General features: G+C 40.3%; 2 protein-coding genes across 7 annotated transcripts in view; one reads left to right on the forward strand and one right to left on the reverse strand.

The window, feature by feature from the left end:
• TRIM55 (tripartite motif containing 55) overlaps window positions 1-14,217 on the forward strand; it is a 49,218-nt gene extending 35,001 nt beyond the window's left edge. For all 6 annotated transcript variants that reach the window (XM_015145469.3, XM_015145467.3, XM_015145470.3 and 3 more), the window contains one exon: window positions 13,167-14,217. In XM_015145469.3, coding sequence (XP_015000955.3) covers window positions 13,167-13,177 — 11 coding nt within the window. In that variant the 3' untranslated portion in view covers window positions 13,178-14,217. The remainder of the gene's footprint in view (window positions 1-13,166) is intronic.
• A 903-nt stretch (window positions 14,218-15,120) lies between these two features.
• On the reverse strand, window positions 15,121-17,144 carry CRH (corticotropin releasing hormone). Its single transcript, XM_001094433.5, has 2 exons — window positions 16,974-17,144; window positions 15,121-16,219 (listed from the first exon to the last, which is right to left on the reverse strand). The coding sequence occupies exon 2, from the start codon at window positions 16,203-16,205 to the stop codon at window positions 15,615-15,617; it is 591 nt and encodes a 196-aa protein (XP_001094433.1). The 5' UTR covers window positions 16,206-16,219; window positions 16,974-17,144; the 3' UTR covers window positions 15,121-15,614.
• Between the last annotated feature and the right edge of the window lie 3,335 nt (window positions 17,145-20,479).

A 20,479-nucleotide genomic window follows, 5' to 3' on the forward strand; every position in this document is an offset into this window, starting at 1 on the left:
TTCACTTAGAATAATAGCCTCCAATTCCATCCAGGTTTCTGCGAATGCCATTACTTCATTCCTTTTTATGGTTGAGTAGTATTCCATGATATGTGTGTGTGTGTGTGTGTGTGTGTGTGTGTGTGTGTATCACATTTTCTCTAGCCACTCATTGACTCATTGACTGATGGGCATTGGGGCTGGTTTCATATTTTTGCAATTGTGAATTGTGCTGCTATAAACATGCATATGATGCATGTGCAAGTATCTTTTTCGTTTAATGACTTATTTTCCTCTGGGTAGATACCCAGTAGTGATATTGCTGGATCAAATGGTAGATCTACTTTCAGTTCTTTAAGGAATCTCCAAACTGTTTACCATAGTGGTTGTATTAGTTTACATTCCCACCAACAGTGTAAATTGTTCCCTTTTCACCTCATCCCCACCAACATTTATTATTATTTTTTTTAATGTTTTGATTATGGCCATTCTTGCAGGAGTGAGGTGGTATCGCATTGTGGTTTTGATTTGCATTTCCCTGACAATTAGTGAGATTGAGCATTTTTCCATATGCTTGCTGGCCATTTGTATATCTTCTTTTCAGAATTGTCTGTTCATGTCCTTTGCCCACTTTTTGATAGGACTGTTTGTTTTTTTTTTCTTGCTGATTTGTTTGAGTTCCTTGTAGATTCTAGATATTAGTCCTTTGTTGGATGTATAGATTGTGCAGATTTTCTTCCACTTTGTGGGCTGTCTGTTAATTCTGCTGATATTTCTTTTGCTGTGCAGAAGCTTTTTAGTTTAATTAAGTCCCATCTATTTGTCTTTGTTTTTGTTATATTTGATTTTGGGTTCTTGGTCATGAAGTCTTTTCCTAAGCCAACGTCTAGAAGGGTTTTTCTCATGCTATTGTCTAGAATTTTTATGGTTTCAGGTCTTAGATTTAAGAGGGATTTAAGATCCATCTTGAGTTGATTTTTGCATAAGGTGCAATATGAGGATCAAGTTTCATTCTACTACATGTGGCTTGCCAATTATCCCAGCAACATTTGTTGAATACGGTGTCCTTTCCCCACTTTACGTTTTTGTTTGTTTTGTCAAAGATCAGTTGGCTGTAAGTATTTGGCTTTGTTTCTGGGTTCTCCATTCTGTTCCACTGGTCTATGTGCCTATTTTTATACCAGTGCCATGCTGTTTTGGTAATTATGACCTTCTAGGATAGTTTGAAGTTGGGTAATGTGATGCCTACTGATTTGTTCTTTTTGCTTAGTCTTTCTTTGGCTTATGAGGGCTCTTTTTTGGTTCTATATGAATTTTTGGACTCTTTTTTCTAGTTCTGTGAAGAATGATGGTGGTATTTTGATGGGAAGTGCATTTAATTTTAAATTTTTTTTGGCAGTATGGTCACTGATTCTACCCATCCATGAGCATGGATTGTGTTTCCATTTGTTTGTATCGTCTATGATTTCTTTCCACAGTGTTTTGTAGTTTTCCTTGTAGAGGTTCTTGGTTAGATATATTCCTAAGGGTTTTTTTTGTTTGTTTGTTTGTTTGTTTGTTTTCAAGTATTGTGAAAGGGGTTGAGTTCTTAATTTGATCAAGAACAGCTTGGTTGCTGCTGGTATATAACAAAGCTACTGATTTGTGTACGTTAATTTTGTATCCTGAAACTTTGCTAAATTCATTTACCAGTTCTAGAAGCTTTTTGGATGAGTCATTAGGATTTTGTAGGTATACGATCCTGTCGTCAGCAAACAGCAACAGTTTGACTTCGTCTTTACCAATTTGGATGCCTTTATTCCTTCTCTTGTCTGATTGCTCTGGCTAGAATTTCCAGTACTATGTTGAATAGAAATGGTGAAAGTGGACATCCTTGTCTTGTTCTTGTTCTCAGGGGGAATGCTTTCAACTTCTCCCTGTTCAGTATTTTGTTGGCTGTGGCTTTGTTGTAAATGGTTTTTTATTACCTTAAGGTATGTCCCTTCTATGCCAATTTTGCTGAGGGTTTTAATCATAAAGAGATGCTGGATTTTGTCAAATGCTTTTTCTGCATCTATTGAGATGATCATGTGATTTTTGTTTTTAATTCTGTTTATGTGGCATATCACATTTATTGGCTTATGTACATTAAACCATCCCTGCTTTCCTGGGATGAAACCCATTTGATCATGGTGGACTGAATTTTTAATATGCTATTGGATTTGGTTTGCTAGTATTTCATTGAGGATTTTTGCATCTATGTTCATCAGGGATATTGGTCTGTAGTTTTCTTTTTTTTGTAATGTCCTTCCCTGTTTTGGGTATTGGGGTAATACTGGCTTCATAAATGATTTAAAGAGGATTCCTTTTTCCTCTCTCCTTTGGAATAGTGTCAATAGGATTGGTACCAATTCTTCTTTGAATGTCTGATAGAATTCAGTTGTGAATGCATCTGGTCCTAGACTCTTTTTTTTTTGGCAATTTTTTTTTATTACCATTTCAATCACGCTGCTTGTTATTCATTTCTTAGAATATTTTGAGGAGCAAACATTTTTAGTTTTGATGAAACCCAATTTATTTTTTTCTTTATGGTTTGTGTTTTTTATGTCCCATTTAAGAAAACTTTCCTTAACTCAAAATTACAAAGATTTTCTCCAATGTTTTCTTCTAGAATTTTTATAGTTTTAGCTCTTAAATCAGGTCTAAGATCATTTCGTTAATTTTTGTGTAGATGAGGTAAGGAAAGTTTGTTATTTGTTTTTTGATATAGATATTCATTTGTTTCAGCACTATTTGTTAACAGGCTATCCTTTTCCTCAGTGAATTACCTTAATACTTTTGTAGAAATTCAATTGACCATATATGTGTGAGTCTATTTCTGGACTTTGTATTTTGTACCATTGATTTGTATGTATGATATGTAAGTTTGTCCCTTCCCCTATACCACACTGTCTTGATTATAATAGCTTTAATAGAAGCCTCCAAATAAGTCAATGTAGTCTCCAACTTCGATATAATTTCCACAATGCTTTGATTATTTATCTTTGAAAAAAAACCAGCTTTTGGCTTTATTGGTTTTCTCCATTTTTTTAAATCAGTTTTTCTATTCTATTCATTTCTGCTCTTAATGATTTTCTTCCTTGTGCTTTGGGTTTAATTTTTCTCTTCTCTTTCTGTTTATTAGGGTTAAAGCTCTGATTATTAATATGAGATTTTTCTTGCTTTCTGATATAAGCTTTCAGTGCTATAAAGTTACTTCTCAACACTGCTTTTGCTGCATCCCACAAATTTTGATATGCTGTATTTTCATTTTTATTTAATTTGAAACATTTTCTAGTTTACTTTGTAGTTTCTTCTTTGACCCTTGGGTTATTTAGATGAGTGGCATTTCATTTCCAGATATTTGAAGATTTTCAGATATCTTTCTTTTTGACTTGCAGTTTAATTCTGTTATGGAGAGAGACTAGAATATACTTTATATGTTTCCAATCCTTTTAAGTTTATTAAGATTTGTTTTATGTCTCAGAATGTGATCAACCTTAGTGAATATTCCACATGCATTTGAAAACACAAGTGTTTCTGTTGTTGGGTATGGTGTTCTGTACTTGTCAATTAAGGCAGTTGATTGATAGTGTTGTTTAAGTCTACTATACCCATATTGATTTTCAGTTTACCTGTTTTGTCAGTTTCTGAGAGAGAAATTTTGAGATCTTTGACTAGAATTTTGAATTTTTCTATTTTACTGTATCAGTTTTTGCCTCATGTATTTGGAAACTGTTTAGGTACATTCATATTTAGCATTGTTTATTTATTTTCTTGAAGAATTGATCCCAAGATAAGTGTTTTCTCTGTTGAAGTCCAGGGTTTATTTCCCAGGCTCTCAGAAACCAATACATGTGTCCCCAGACCTGAGGCTTTCTCATCACTCAAGGTTCAGTGCCCTTGAAAATATTCATATTTTCCTAAGCCAGGATGGACAATGGGCCAAAGTTCCAAGGAGGAACAACCTTTGTGAGCCCCGCATCTCTACTGAGTGTAACCTGCAAAAAGATAAAAGCATTTTTATGCAAATGATTTTTGAGACCAAGCTATGCATTCTGATTTCAAGTGCAAACATCCACTCCAGCTGCCACTAGAGACTGAGAGGTGAGAGATGCAGGAGGCTAGAGGGCCAGGAAGCTGCTTTTCTGAGGAAGATTAATTTCACAAGATATTACAAAGCATTAAAAAAAAACTAGAGACTAAGAACATGATTTCCCATGAGTGTGACTATAGGTCTTGGGTTCTTTGAAATGATCTATTTAATTTTCCAAAACAAACGGAAGTGAATGAAAATTTAACTCTGTTCTCTAAATTTAATTGAAGGATTCAGGGTGTCAAATTATTTTCAAACAGAGATCCCTACTGAGAGCAATTGCTACGTGTTTTACAAATTAGGAGATTCAAGCTTACAAATTGCTGATATGCCAGGTGCCCTGACTGTGCTGGAATTTCAACTTGATAAAAATAGAGAAAAACTGATCAGTCCTCAGGACGGGCCTATGTTTACTCCAAAACATTGTCTGGAGCCGAATAATCCTGGAAATTATAAGAAGCTATGGTAGTGAGATGCAGACATTCTTACCCAGAAAAAAAAATCGTAGGAGAGGGTAAGTTTTTTTTAACAAGTAAGTTTGAATGAGACCATTACATTAACATTATTAATGCTTTTTCATTTGCACCCTACAACTGCAATATTGTTTTTCTGGGCTTTTTTTTTCCTGCTGAGAAAGTGCCAGATATTGGGGGCTTTGAGGAAATTTACATCCAGGCCCCTACAGCTGGGCTGCCATCTCCTCAATCTCCTCAAGGCCCCCAATATCTGTCACTATATCTCTTATTAACTGTCAATTTGGGGGATTTACCAGAAGGACAAAAAAAAAGTCAATAATAAAATTGTAGACTACATTTCTCAGGATCAAATGGCATCCTAAGTAAATGTCACTTTAATAGGAAGCTAAAATGGATGTATCCATTTTAAAGAGGAAAATACAATGTAAATTGTGTGTGAGTAGGGTAATGAATTCATTCATTTCCCCTGGCAACCTGTGCCTACAACTCTACAATTCCATGAACACGAGCTCTGGGAGAACTCTCTGGGGGAGCTGTTATGACATAGCTAGCTGAGCTAAGCTTCCTGTGTTTTCAAATTGTTTATTATTCTGATTTAACCTAAGGCCTTTGTTAGTGTTGTACATCCTGTGGGTTTTTTTCTGTCTTTATATGTGTATCTCAGTGATTTCCATGGTACACTTTTTCTCCCACTACAGCCCACGAAGTGAAGAGTTAGTCCACCAAGGTGTTAATGCATCTCAAAAAACGATGGCACGTGGCATTGACTGTAACTAATGTGTGTCCATTGCTTTATCATCTACAAAGTCTTTCATGAGGATTCTCTCATTTAAACCTCACAACAGCCCACTACAGTAGGAACTGTTAAACTTCCTCATTTTATAGTGGAGGAAAATGAGGATTCTAAAGGAGGCGTGACTCGCTTAGGATCACAGAGTAGCTTGTTGCCTTTCGATCTCTCATCCTCCACCAAGTGGGGCATGCAGCGTAATGGAAGCCAGGCAGCATCTTCAAGAAAAGTGGATGAATCCCCACTTCACTTCGGTTAATGGGACTGAGACAAAATTCAGCATGACCAGGGGCTCTTCTGCTTTGACTCACCACTCAGGCTAGATCGGCACAGCCTCACAAGCAGAGGTGGGTCGTTTCTAGGCCTCCACTGCTGGCAGGGATGTGGCTGTCCACTGCAAATGAGGGCAAGCCGATCCTTCAGTTGCATCCCGTGGTGTCAACCAACCTGCCTCTCTCTCTGCCTTCGGTGGAGAGGCTGACCCTGTCCCGAGTCTTAGGTGTGCAGCAGCACCAGCTGCCCTCTTTCCCTTTGGACTTCTGGTCACTATGAACAAATCTCGGCACTTTATCCTAGAGTTACTTTGAGCAAGGTCCTCAAACTTCCTGAGTCTGAGCTTTTCTGTAACTGATAATAATACTGTCGACCTCCTATGATTCTTAAGGGCAACCTGTTGGGTCTGTTTGCCTAATGAAATGTAAGAAGCCCCTGTCTGTAAAGAATTAATGATCTAATTCTTTGCAATCCAGTTCTCTTTTCAGGAAGAACAAGAATACATACACACTCTCTACATGACACACAACTGTCAGCTCCATATCTGAGAAGAATGCTGGCTGCAAGTTTTGCCAGGCTGTGATATCAACTTCCATAACCTGTCCTCTCCACCCTGATCCCATCAATTCCTGGACAACACACCTGACACAAACCAAACAGTACACACCACAGCATCCTTCTCCAGGTCAGGAAGCAGTGAGTTTAATTCCTGCTTGTTGGATGGGCCTCAGGAAATTATTCTCATTTCCGATTTTCTCTTAGCAAGAAGGAGGCAGCTGATGGCAACAAAGCCCCCCAGTCAGTTCACTCCACACACCCCCTTTATCACTCAGTGTGTATGGCTGTGAATCCCCCCAAGAAAAAATGCTTTTCTTTTTATTAGAAAAAGGATCTCTCTCTGACATCCAGGCTAGAATGCAGTGTTGTGATCATAGCTCATTGCAACCTTGAACTCCTGAGTTCAAATGATTCTCCCACCCAGCCTCCTGAGTAGCTAGGACTACAGGCACGTGCCACCACACCCAGCAATTTTTTTTAAAGTTTTTTGTAGGGGTAGGGTCGTGCCATATTGCCCAGGCTGGCCTCAAACTCCTGACCTCAAGCAATCCTCCTGCCTCAACTTGCCAAAGCACTGGGATTACAGGCACGCACCATCATGCCTGGCCAAAAGATGCATTTTAGCGAGTGTTTTCCTTCCAGAGCTCTTTTTAGGGGTTCCTATTTTCTGCTTCCTCTAGCTGTGCTGTATTTTCACAGCTCTACATTTCATTCTTAACATACCTTGATTGCCCTGTCCCAAGCAGAAACGTCTGCATTCCTGTGAAAGAGACACCCATGATGGCAGAGCTGCGTAACAGAGTTTCTAAGGCTTTGACCCTTGGCTGTAAGTCAGAGATAGTGCCTCAGTTACTTCTCACCATGGGTGACTGGCCTGGGTTCTTGGCTGTACTCTCCTTCCCAGTTAGGAATCTGTAACACCTAAACTATCCAAGAGCCTGAGGTTCAGGAATGCTAAGTAGGGGAGCAGGCCAATGCTTGGGCTTGGTCTTTCTGAATAAACATTCTAAACATGGTCTCAGCATTCCTACTTACACCTGTTTCCAGCATCTGGCTTTGGTTCTCTGACCCAGCCTAGCAGGTGCGAGATGGATACTGGGTGGTTGCCCACTCAGCAGCCTTAAGTCTAGCTGTATCCCTCCTGTCCACATTCCTTTGAGGCAAAGGCATTTCATGATACATAGGCAAGGGTTTCTTTAAATTGACCCAGAAAGACAGGCATTTAATGTGCATTGGTAACCAGATCCTGTGTCAGGTTGAATTTCTGACTGGCAGTCCCTGCAGCACTCCCTGCAGCACTCAGAGATTGAGGAAATGGCAGCCCAGCTCTGGGGGCCTGGGCATAAATTTCCTTAAGGCCCCCAACATCTCCTCAATGGCCTGGCATCTGTCATCCCTCAGGATAAGGCATGAATATTTCTAGGTAAAGTATTATCTGGCAGCGGCATACATGAGGCCATCATTATCCATTAATGTCTTCATTGCGATGCATCTTCTCAGCTTGATGCTATCGCTTGACTGAGCCTTAAGGAATGGAACACAAGACAGGTAAGCATTAGTGGATCAGAGTCATGGATGATGTAGAGAATGATCATTTGGGGAAGGGTTGATGCTGGTATGCCATGGAGGCCCTGGGAAACTTAGAGACTCAAAGGCACTGCTCACTGATTAAAATAAGCTCACTCTTCTACTTTCGGGCAGCTTAAAAAAATAATGCCCCCATCCCCCCTAAATGTGGCTATCCAAACTTGTGCCAGAGTGAATGTCAGGAAAGCATTTGTTTAGTTTCATTAGATAGAAGAGGTGGGGTGAGATGCATTTAGGTAAAGGGGGCTACTGGCATTGACCCCCAAACCCAAACAAGCACATATCCACCAGTCTGCACCCAGTTATGTCCCCTATGCTAAGATCCTGGGGACTAATCTGTACTCAAATGAATTTTAAAGGCAGTTTCATGCTTTCACTGTCAAGAATCTTGCCATGAGACACACTTTAGCTTTAAAAAAATCACTCATCACATTTAACATAAAAATCAAGCCAAATCTCTGTTGAGCATTTTGCTTTCTTTTCTTTGACACCTTCATGCTAAAAATGAACCTTCTGTTAAGAGCAGTAAGCTTGTGTGCCTTTAGGAGCCAAGAAGGTAACATGAATGAAAAAGCAGGCCAGGTAACAGAACAATGTTAATAGAAGCATAAATACAAGACATTGCTTGCTTTCCTTTTTACTCTGAGCATAGCAACTGTGTAAGCACAATGATAAGTGGCAACTGAAACCAGCCTTGCAGCAGGGGCAGCAAAGGGAGTGTTGGGCACTGTGACCCTGACCAAGACAGGCAGAAGGGAGGAAGCATTCCCAATCCAAGGCACAACACTGCTTAGCTCTCCATGCAAGTTCTGGGTTGTTCATTTCTGCTTTGTCCAAAGAACCTGCAAATCCAGATTTTAATGTGATGTTGCCTGAATTTTAAAAAATGTTTAATTCTAGTAAAGAATGCAGAACACAAATTTACCATCTTAACTACTCCCATTACACATTCTAAGTGTCTATAGTGTCTGTTAAGAGCAATAAGCTTGTGTGCCTTTAGGAGCCAAGAAGGTAACAGGAATGAAAAAGCAGGCCAGGTAACAGAAAAAATGTTAGTATAAACAGTATAACAGAAAATGGGAGTATATAATGTGTATACTCCCATTACACATTCTAAGTGTCCAGTTTGGAAGTGTTAAGTATGTTCACATTATTGTGCAACCAATTGCTAGAACTTTTCCATCTTGCAAAACAGAAGCACTATACACATTAAACAAAAACTCCCCATTTCACCCTTCCGCAGCCCCTGGTAACCATCATCCTAGTTTCTGTCTATGAATTTAACTATCTAGATATGTCATATAAGTGGAATCATATAATGTTTGTCCCTTTGTATCTGGCTTATTTCACTTAGCATAAGGTCCTTAAGGTTCATCCATGTTGTAGCATGTGCCAGAATTTTTCTCCTTTTTAAGGCTGAACAGTGTTCCATTGTATTCCATTGATTTTTGACAACATATGTGTGCATGACATTTTGTTTATCCACTTCTCCATGGATGGACACTTGGGTTGCTTCTACCTCTTGGCTATTGTTAATGTTTCTGTGAACATGGCAAGTATCTGTGCCAAGTCCTGCTTTTTTGTTTGCACGAATTTATATTTTTAAAAAAATACCCTGCAAATATTAGACAATTAGGAGTGAGGATGTGGTAAAATTGGAACACTCATGCGTCGCTGGGAGAATGTAAAATGGTCCTTAGCAGCTGCTATGGAAAACTGTATACAGGTTCCTCAAAAAATTTAAGAGTTACCATAAAATCCTGCAATTCCACTTCTGAGAATATACTCAAAGGAATTGAAAGCGAGACCTCACACAGATATTTACACACTCCTGTTTAAGCAACATTATTCTCAATAGCCAAGAGGTAGAAGCAACCTAAATCTAAAATCATTTCTTGTTGATGGGTGTTAATGGGCATGCATTCTGACAGAGCCTTGTGGACATCTGTCTCTGTGTACAGGACAGTTCCACGTTACGGAAAGTGTTTGCCTAACCCGAACTGAGGCTCATGTAAGTACGTTCTATAATGTTCACATAACAACAAAATTACCTAAGGATGCTTTTCTTTTTAAAAAAAACTTTTAAGTTCAGGGGTACAAGTGCAGGTTTGTTACGTAGGTAAACTTGTGTCATGGGGGTTTGTTGTACAGATTATTTCATCACCAAGGTATTAAGCCTAGCACTCATTACTTGTTTTTCCTGATCCTCTCCCTCCTCCCACCCTCCACCCTCCAAAAGGCCCCAGTGTGTGTTGTTCCTGTCTATGTGTTCGTGTGTTCTCATCATTTAGCTCCCACTGATAAGTGAGAACATGTGGTATTTGGTTTTCTGTTTCTGTGTTAGTTTGCTAAGGATAATGGCCTCCTGCTCCATCCATGTCCCTGCAAAAGACATGATCTTGCTATTTTTAATGTCTGCTTAGTATCTAAGGAAGCATTTCTTAGAAGGTATCCCTGTCATTAAAAAACACATGACTGTAATATGGAATTAATAATCTGTTGTTTACCTTTGTGTGCATATCAGACCAAACTGGAATGCAGGACAAGCTCCCAAGCAGGTAGAGGAGAACAGTGCTTGTAATTCTCTGTCCCTTGTTCTGCTTCATAGAACACCACTATTCCCAAGACATAGCACTTCCTGTGATAAACGAGAGCTAGCATTTAGGAAACTATTTGAAGGAACACATACATACAGCTCCATCTGGGGAAGGTTATAGGAAAAAGATCAGCTTTTGATTTGATGGGCCGTGCTTATAAAAAAGAGTTTAGATCTTTAACTCATTCTTCCTTTATGAGGTAGCCATGTGTGAAGTTGGACCTTTTGGAGATACACTGAACAGTGTCATTGATGCCTGTGATTACAGCACACTGAAGGGATTAAGTCGTAGAAATGATGCCCAATTCTGGAAAAATGAGATTGCAAATACTATTGTCTTTTCTTCCTGGGGGTCGGTGCTCTTGTATACAGTTTGTCATAAACAGTCCCCAGGTGATTCTGCATGGCAGAGGACTCTCTTCACTGTTGAAAGAAAGGAGGGAGGGAAAAGGGGAAGGGAGGAAAGAAGGAAGGAAGGAAGAAAAGAAGGAAGGAAGGAAGGGAGGAAGGAAGGGAGAAATGAAGAAAAGAAGGAAGAAAGGAAGTGAGGGAGGGAGGGAGGGAGGAAGGAAGGAAGGAAGGAAGGAAGGAAGGAAGGAAGGAAGGAAGGAAGGAAGGACCAACCTAATGTAAGTGAGTCATGTGTAAAGTGCTTTATGTGTATTACTTTATTTATTCAGCGCTTACAACAACCTTGTAGGGTAGGTTCTCATCTCTATTTTACAGAAGAGAAAACTAAGGCTCAGAGAGTTAACTAACTTGTCCAAGTCATACAGCTAATAAGTAGTTGGTGTGGGATTCAAAACTAGGCTAAGCCTCTTTGCACAGAACTTTCTTTGCTGAGCTGGTTGTTGGGTCCTCAGTGGATATAAACAAGACCAAGGAGATGGTGCAATTATCTAAAGATACTCAGGATAACCTCTGCTATTGGATAGCCCCCCACTCTGGTACTGGCTTTTCTGTTCTGAAAGACAGCATTGGTCCATATTGTTTGGAGGAAAACCTAATAATTTCCTAGAAACATGGAGGTGTAAGAGAAGCCAACCCAAACTATGTAATCCCAAATATGAAGGCAATAGTGGGTTAACAACTAAAACATTTTAAATGGAAGATAGACATTAATCTCTAGTACAGGAAAGCACAAAAATTTATACACATCCCAAAAGCAGTCCCTTTTGCAGAAAACACATTATGCCACTCGTTTCACCCTTCAGCTATTTCAGAACAGCTGCCATGGAAGTTCCCTTTAGTTTAGAAACTACCTTCAAGAAAAACAGGCCACAAAATGGACTCTGATGGTCTGTTCATCCAGGCAGAATTCACTATTCACTCAAACTGAATGTTTAGAAATAAGTCTTCTTATGATATTCCCACATCATTTGGGCTTTTGGGTTTTTTGTTGTTGTTGTTTTTTGCATAAACCATACATGAGACTTAAGGGTTTGTTTTTGTTTGTTTGTTCGTTTGTTTATTAGCCAGGGTGAGAAGATTATGGTGGGCAAGGGAGGAGTTCGACATGTAAAAATAGGTGCAGGATTCTGTCAGGATAATGTTTATTTTACTTCACTTTCAAGGACATTGAGGTATCTGACACATTACCGACACAATCTAGTTACATTCTTTTTCAAAAAGCCCAATTTCACTTGATGTTTCCACCATTCCTTCATAGAAAACTACATACTTCAGTTTTATTCTACTGTGGCTGATATGATTTCATGACCCTTTTTAACTTTCTATCAGGAAATGATGTGGCAGCACAAAGGATTATCCCAAAGCCATAAAGACTTAGGATAATTTTATTGCTCTTGAAACATCATCCCCAAACATATGTTTAGGGTAAAATCTGGTAAAGTGCAGACCAATAACTTGTTTTGCTCTCAAGACTATTTTGAGTGGCAGTAAAACAATGTACTTAACCGAAGTTCTGCTTTGCTTGTGCCAGGTATTATCCATTCATATCGCAGCTTCATAAAATCATCCAGTGCTTCTGAGCTGAATGCATGTGGCTACCTCATTGCTTTGAAATCAGTGGCATTCTAATCTGGTGGGATAGTTTTACCAGTGATGTCATCGGAACATGTTTGCTTATTTATCCATAGTTCTCCTAAGAAGAATGGCGTTTGTCATGGTACCTTGAAATGTAAAGAGTTTGAGCTCATAAAATCAAATTGCATTTCAGCAAATATTGGATTTGATTTAATATGGATATGGTTATTAGAATTTATTACCTAGAGAAAAAAATCCCATCATGATTTACCCAAAATTAAGCCTGTAGTTTTGCAAAACGTATAGTAAGATAATATATATGTATGTACATGGTAGAAACTTTTTCAGCAGTGGAGGGATTATATTATGTCCCACAATGTTATGTGGCATAGCAGTGTCATTTAAATTTGGAATATTTTTAAAATTCTGCAAGCTTTTCTAAACCCAATTCCTAGCAGTTTCAATGAGACTCTCATCTGAATAAATCATTTACAAGTGGGCTTTAAAAAAAAAAAAAAAAAAACTAGTATAGTCTGAACTCCTTTTTCCCAAGAACTTCTCTTCACTGCATGCATTACTGTTCCTTCTTTTTGTATCATAAGGGTGAATTATTTTCATGACTCTTGGCTGTAGCCAAAATAATCTGAGCTTGCTTTCCATTTCTAATGATTATGTCCCATATAATAATATTGTTATTATTATAATAATTGTTATTATTATACTTTCTCCTCAGTAGAAAAGTGACTGGACCAATCCAAAATTAACAAATCTCTTTTTTTCTCTGATTCCCATTTTCTTCCGTTGCAGATTGGATTTGAGGCTCCTCCCCTCCAGGGACAGGCTGCAGCTCCAGCGAGTGGCAGTGGAGCTGATTCTGAGCCAGCTCGCCATATCTTCTCCTTTTCCTGGTTGAACTCCCTAAATGAATGATATTCATTCCAACTGCTGCCCCTCTGTCTGCCTGGCTGAGATGCATGTGGGCAGCAGGAAGCCCAAGTGAAATTAATATTATGCAAATGATGAAAGGGACCTCTGAACAGGATTTCTGCAAAAATAACCCAAAACTGTAATTCCAGATGACTTATCTAACATATTCGGGGGAGAGAATATTTTGAGAAAATAGTTGCAGAAAGCACTGGAAATAATAAACTTGATCTTATGCAAATCTTTTATTGTGTGGGAAACATTGTGAAGGGTGTGTAAGTGTGGTATATGTGTATGTCAGTCACAAGTGGCAAATGGTGAAAAAAGTGGTCACTATGCTCTTGTCTCTCATAGGCGCTGGCTTTTTGTTATTATATTATAGTAGTTCTCATTTCCTTTACTCTTTAACAGTGCAGGTGGTCAGTGAAAATCAGTGTCAACTCAGAAGTGACTGATTTATCAATACATGGACAAAAAGTAAATCATTGACCAAAGCTATGAAATGTTTCACAAAGTTTTCCTCTTTTGCGTAACAGATATCACTGGATGTACATTCAGAAATGTTCTTTGAATCTGGTGACACTTTCATGGTCCAGAAAGCTGAAGGCCTGGGCATCTCTTATGACATTTTTCTAATATTAGTTTTAGATTTTCATATATTAGGCACTTTAATTGAAAAAGATCTTCCAGCAAGAGCTGTCTACTTTCTCTTGTATTCACTGTGGCACCAATCTGGTAAATTGTAGAACAATTGCATGTATTTAAATATATATACAAACATATCACACACTAAACATATATATATATATATATATATATATATATATATATTTAAATCATGCTTTGTTAATATTTGTCCCACCATAATGCCTCCTTCAGAACGTAAGTGTAACTTTACTCTATATGAACTCTTAAATAAATGATGTTTTTAAAAGCTTTGTCTTATAATGATTTATTCAATGTTATGTATTATCTTATTCATTTATTAGTTAAGTGTATTTCAAAGGTCCCAGGATAAGATGCATCTTCATACAAATTAATTTTGAAGTATTAAATATTTGATTGAATTGTTTAAAGCTATAACTAAACTACCAAAGGCAAATGCACTGTAAAACTAATTAAATGTGCTGTTCAGTTTTAGAAATGAATAAAGGTAGTTCATGTTCCTAAGAATAAAAGTGGGTAGGGTTGGCCTAGGCATAAATGTGGAGGATATTTGTGTAATTATTAAAGTCAAAATGTTCTTCATAAGAAAATTTTTCCTATGTGACATTTTATAATGACTAAATTTAGTCATCTTAAGTGGAGATGCTATTAAGTTTCTCTTATTAGAAGTAGTAATTGGAAAATAGCTTACAAAAAACTGTTTCATGGTACCAAAGTAGTAGTTTGACAGAGTGAGTCTTTCTCATAGAAAAAGAATGCAGCATTTTGGTCATATAGTTTGGAGGAATTTCTACCTTGACACTTCCCTTTTCCTTTCATCTTTTCCCCACTCTCTCCAATTATTTCACATCTTTTAATTGATCAGGGCTAAATGTTATTTCCATTATAAAATGATCTTCCCTTTTAGAATTACCATGATTTAGAGCTGCTGGGAGCAACTTCCTGAATTATTAACTCAACCTCAGAGAAGTAGTCCATGGCACAGAGATGAGCCCAACGTGATTTCAGGGTCTGTGTAAGCCACTGATATATGTTTGCATTTTTAGTGGAAAAGTACAATGCAGGAAGTTTTGTTTTTCTTTTCTGGTGCTGAAGACAATTTGGAGGAAGCTAAGAGATGAGAGTATTTCCAGTGTATGAGCACTGAAGAGAAAAAATAAAGTCATGATTACCTTTGCAGCTTTTATTAAAAATATAAATATTCAACATTCTCTTACACAACCAAACTGACCAAGGACTGGAAAGATGTTTTATTACTGAAACGTTTACAAGAAAAAGTTGTTTCAAAGAGCTTACAGATTTAGTCTTACCCACCCAAGAGAATGGCATTCTCTTTGGTTCAAACCACAACAAAAACAATTGGGTGACTTCTGTCTGCTTTTTCAAACAAAACGTTTTCTCACTGGTCTACATTCTCTTTAAAACACCACTAAAAACACCTGGAAACGGAAACTAAACGTAGACAAAACGAATAACATTGTGTTGTTACTGCACATGAATACACTTTGTGCATGCTAAGTAAGGGGTATAGGCTCTCTCCCTCTCTCCCTCTATGTTTCAAGCTATATAAAAATAAACAAATGGCGTAAGAGCAGCGCTATGGTACAGAATACTGTATTTTTTTTGTGTGCTAAATGCAGAATCTTTTTGGCCAAACGCACCGTTTCATTTCCCAATAATCTCCATGAGTTTCCTGTTGCTGTGAGCTTGCTGCGCTAACTGCTCGGCCCTGGCCATTTCCAAGACTTCCCGGAGGAGGTGGAAGGTGAGATCCAGGGAGATGGGAGGCTCCTCGGACCGCCTCTCCCTCTCCGTTGCCTCCTGGTGGCCGCCGAGGGCGTTCTCGGCGCCGCGCTCCGCGAGAGCCGCGGGGCTGTCGAGCGAGCGCCGAGGCAGCAGCAGCTGCTGCAGCAACACGCGGAAAAAGTTGGCGGCCGCCTGCTCCGGCGAAGGGCGGCTGCCGCTGCCGCCGGCGAGGAGCGAGGAGGCGGGCGAAAGGGGAGCGGCAGGGCTCTTGTTGAGGTTCCCCAAGCGGAGGAAGTACTCCTCTCCCATGCGGAGCAGGACCGGCCGAGCCTGCGGCTGCTGGGGCTGCTCGGACTGCGGCGGCGGCTGGAAGAAATCCAAGGGCTGAGGGTACTGCGGCGCCTGCCGGGCTCCCGGGACCGGCCCGCGGCTCAGGAGCGCCCTGCATGGCGGGCAGGGCAGGAGAGCCACCAGCAGGACGCCCGCGGACACGAGCAGCGGCAGCCGCATGTTAGGGGCACTCGCTGCGGCACAGAGGTGGGCGGAGGGCGGAATGAGAGAGGGGAAGAGAGAAAGAAAGAGTTGGTGAGAGTTCGCTCAACTGGGAGGTGCACACGAGGTCCTCCTACCGGACTACCTTAGACGTGCTGGCTTCAGTGGTTAGGGTGGGCGCTGTCCGCGGTGCTGAAACACCTGGGGAGCGGGGAAGGGGGTGCCTGCTGGGCTCCGCACCTAAGCTCAAGCGCTCGCCGGCCAGGAGTGACCCTTCTTTCTAGACTCTGAAGGGACGGTCCCTGCGTCCTCTTCCTAATGATCCTCAAAACTAATTTTCCCGAGCCTAGGGAAGAGCCACAGATTTAAGATTCTACCCGCGCTGACTACCTCCCTTTCGGATATTTCAGCATTTTCTTCCAAATTGATTAACTCCTGCCTCCTGGTCCTCCCTCTCCACCCCTGCCCTTGCTGCTTTCTCTCGGGGGTTAGGATAGAAGGGGGTGGGGGAGCTCCTTTACACAGCCAGCTAGGAGCAACTGGCAGCACGGGTAAAGAAGAGCAGCCGTCTAAGTTTGCTTTTGCCACATCCCAGCTACTATTGTAATCTTAAGGAACAGTCCGCGAACACACACACGCACGCACGCGCGCATACACACACACACACACACACACACACACATGCATACACACGTACACAGGCAGTGGCAGCCGGCTCTGCGGCGCACATCGCGGCAGCTCAGGCAACGCAAAGTTGGTGGTGTGTTCCGTCCAGGCGCTCCCTACCTTCCCAGGCGCTTTGCAGGTGAGCCGGGTGCTGCCGCCTCTCTGCAGAGGGACGTCTCCGGGGCTTTCTCTGGAGGTTGTCTTCCTTTCTCTTTTCTGTTCCCACTCTCTTTTTCTTTCTCTCCTCTCTTTCCCCTCAGTCTCTCAATGGACTTGGTCTCCGAGTTTCTCCACTCCAGAGCCTGGAGTGGGATTTTATAGTGTCGACCCTCTTCAAAAACCACGCAGCATTTGCCTAATAAGCTGACGCTCTCTTGACAGCTCGATTGCGTGCTGCCTCTGCTCCTGCATAAATCATAGGGCCCTGCCAAGGAACGAGGGGCAGAATTTTGCTATCTCAACACTGAATCTCACATCCAATTATATCAACAGATATTTATCGCCTCTTGGTGACGTCAACTAGCCCTAAAATGGAAGGGCTTCTTATGACTTGTCCATTGACAAAAATTCTTGAATGAGATTTCCCAAGTGTGAAAACATATTGACCTCTTACTATGAAAGGCCATATTAGGGGTGTGCAAAGAGACAGCGAATAGGAGGAAGAAGGGGAAGTGGGAAGGAAGGGAGGTGTCCCAGTGCAGACCTGCCAGGAAAGCAGCAGCCAGTTAGAGGGAGTGGATTTGGATGCCCCTTCTCCTAACCTCCCTGACCAGGTGTCTCTGACAACACCTCAGTATCTGGAAATATCCCTTTGCTAGGCACAGAGTCCCACCATCTTTCTGCCTGGAAAAGAATGAAGCATCAGGAGAAGGGTGTGCAGGAACATCTAGCTTTTAAACGTCTATCTGCATTTTCCTCCCAAGAGCAAGCACATAAAGGAGTTATGAGCCTGAGGAAGCAAGGCCAATAAGTCTCTTAAAATTCAGTTGAAGTTTTTAAAATGATGACAAGAGCTACTCCTATGGTGAAGGAGCACAAACCAGGGTTAGTAAGGGGTGTGACAAAGATTTTAGGTTCTCTCAGAAACTCTCTGCTCCTCCTTTGTCTCTCTTCTCACAATCTAAAATTAATTGTGGACTCCCTTTTCTATTCCCAAATTAAAGAGAGAGAAGGCCAGTGAGAGATGCATGAGTTAAACAAGATTTACTTATTCTACTTAATGCAAACTCAGTGAGAGGTGTCCATTCTAACATCCTAATCTATGTTGAAAAGGCTTAAACTGCTTGATCACAGGGCTAAATTCATCAGTTACATGTTTTCATTGATCAATATTGAGTCTGTAAAAAGTAATCTCATTCATTTCGCCTCCAAATACTATCAACATCCATAATAGTATCCATATCTGGGCCACCCAGGGTGGTTCTTTTTAATCATTTCTTTTTCCGAATGCAAATGTTCTTCATGTGAGCCTGTTAAATAAATAAATGCTCTCTGACGTATCGCCGAATGGAATGGAATGCTAAGCCTGTAAAACTATACTCAATTTTTGAATTAATTGACACTATCATATAGGTGGGAGGCAGTTACCTTTAATTCTGCAATTCAAAATGCAATTCCAAGTTCTTGTGCCTGTGATTCAATTCAGCTTCCAGATAACCATCAAAGTTGTTTATCAGAAACTTCCTGCTCCTCATTTCTGATTACTTCTGCTGCTTCCTTTGTAGCTAATGTGACAAATGATGCAATGCATGTTTCAACTTCCACTTTGGGTCTATACCAATCCACAACTGCTCTTAGGAACAAAGGGAAGGCAGGGAGAGAAATGCTGACAGTTTGCAGAGAAGCCAGCCCATAGTTGGATCACTGCACCATGTTATGTACTTTTGACATGAGAGAACAGAGAAAGAAATGTGCCTACTTGGAAAGAATGTGAGTTGTTAATAGATCATGATTATGGAAAATGGTTGAGTTTCTGGGAGAAAGCTGTGTTTTATATTGGTAGGAAAACACACAGAACCTTAGATTTTGTTATTGTGGGCTTTTTTGTTGTTGTTGTTAAGCTGGAATGGGTTCAACATTTTTACTTACTTTCCTTTATGACCTGTTTTCTGACCCCGTTAGCAGATTTCGGCTTGAATGTCAAGCTGGAGGTGAAACATTGACTTGGAATAGGCAGTTTCAGTGCAGTAAATGGATACAGAAGAGAAACTAGGAAAGGGATGTGGTTATGAGTTTAGCTGGGGAGGTCTGGGAGGTTCTTCCAGAGAAGACACAAGTTTTGGGCTCTGACTAACCCCATTCCCATACCAATCTCTCTCCCATTGGGCTATCTGGGGGATGTTGTTTTAGTATAGCTCCCTCCTCACTGTTGAGTCCTTGCTGTGAGGTTTTCTTGGGGTATGTCATTAATAGAGCCAAAGTGGCTCCAACTAGGGAGTAAGGAAAAAAATGTTCCTGAAGCCCAGAGGAGGAGAAGCTATGCACAGCAGCCTCTACATGCCACAATTTATCTGTATTTGTCTGTTCTCACACTGCTAATAAAGACATACCAGAGACTGGGTAATTTATAAAGGAAAGTGGTTTAATTGACTCACATTATCACATGGTAGGGGAGGCCTCACAATCATGGCAAAAGGCAATGGAGAAGCAAAGGCACATCTTACATGGTGGCAGGCAAGAGAGAGCATGTGGAAGAGAACTCCCTTTTCTAAAACCATCAGATCTGATGAGACTTATTTACTATCACAAGAACAGCATGGGAAAGACCCACCCTTACGATTCAGTTACCTTCCACCAGGTCCCTCCCACAACACGTGGGAATTATGGGGGCTACAATTCAAGATGAGATTTGGGTGGGGACACAACCTAACCGTATCATTATCCAAAATGTATATCTCATTAAATCACCCAGTGTTCACATTAGAAATGACTTAAAGAGATCACTCGGTTTAAATGAGAACCAGAGAATTAAGTGACTTACCTGAAGTCACTCAGCTAGTTAGTGGTAAGGTGAGAATTAGGACTCAGTTCTTTTGATTACCAGCCCATATTATTTGCATAATGTAATGATAAGCTTTGGACTTTCTTTTCCAGCAGAGCACACAAATTTAGGTGAAAAGATGAATTTTAAAACATTTTAGAGCTAGAATCTCACTTTCTTGCCCAGGCTGAAGGCACCATGATAGCTCACTGCAGCCTAGAACTCCAGGGCTCAAGTGATCCTCAGACTCCTGAGCAGCTGGAATTATAGGCATCAATCACCATGCCTGGCCTGAGAAGATGCATTTAAATAAAGTAATATATTCACAGACCAATTGTGGAGTAGCTTCTTATACATTTTCCTTATTTGATAAACTAAGGCATGAGAATGCAGAAATTCTCTGTGCATGCTCATGTCTGTGGCACCTGATTTTCAATGTGTGTGCATACATTGCAATTTACTTTTCAGTATTACCAAATTAAAATGCATTAATTTGATTATTCTGCCTAGGTGACCTTTGAAAAAAGTGATCTTTGGATACAGTATGGAGGGTGAAAGGGATTCTTAAAATTATAATATAGATCTATGATTTGAGAAATAACATAATGCAGATAACTTAAATGTGCAGTAAACTAAATATCCAAAT

Source organism: Macaca mulatta, chromosome 8 (genome assembly GCF_049350105.2).
Source record: "Macaca mulatta isolate MMU2019108-1 chromosome 8, T2T-MMU8v2.0, whole genome shotgun sequence".
Classification (NCBI taxonomy): domain Eukaryota; kingdom Metazoa; phylum Chordata; class Mammalia; order Primates; family Cercopithecidae; genus Macaca; species Macaca mulatta.

Bases quoted from the DNA above. Each gene is read 5' to 3' on its own strand.
- CRH (XM_001094433.5), bottom strand. From the start codon at position 16,205: ATGCGGCTGCCGCTGCTCGTGTCCGCGGGCGTCCTGCTGGTGGCTCTC.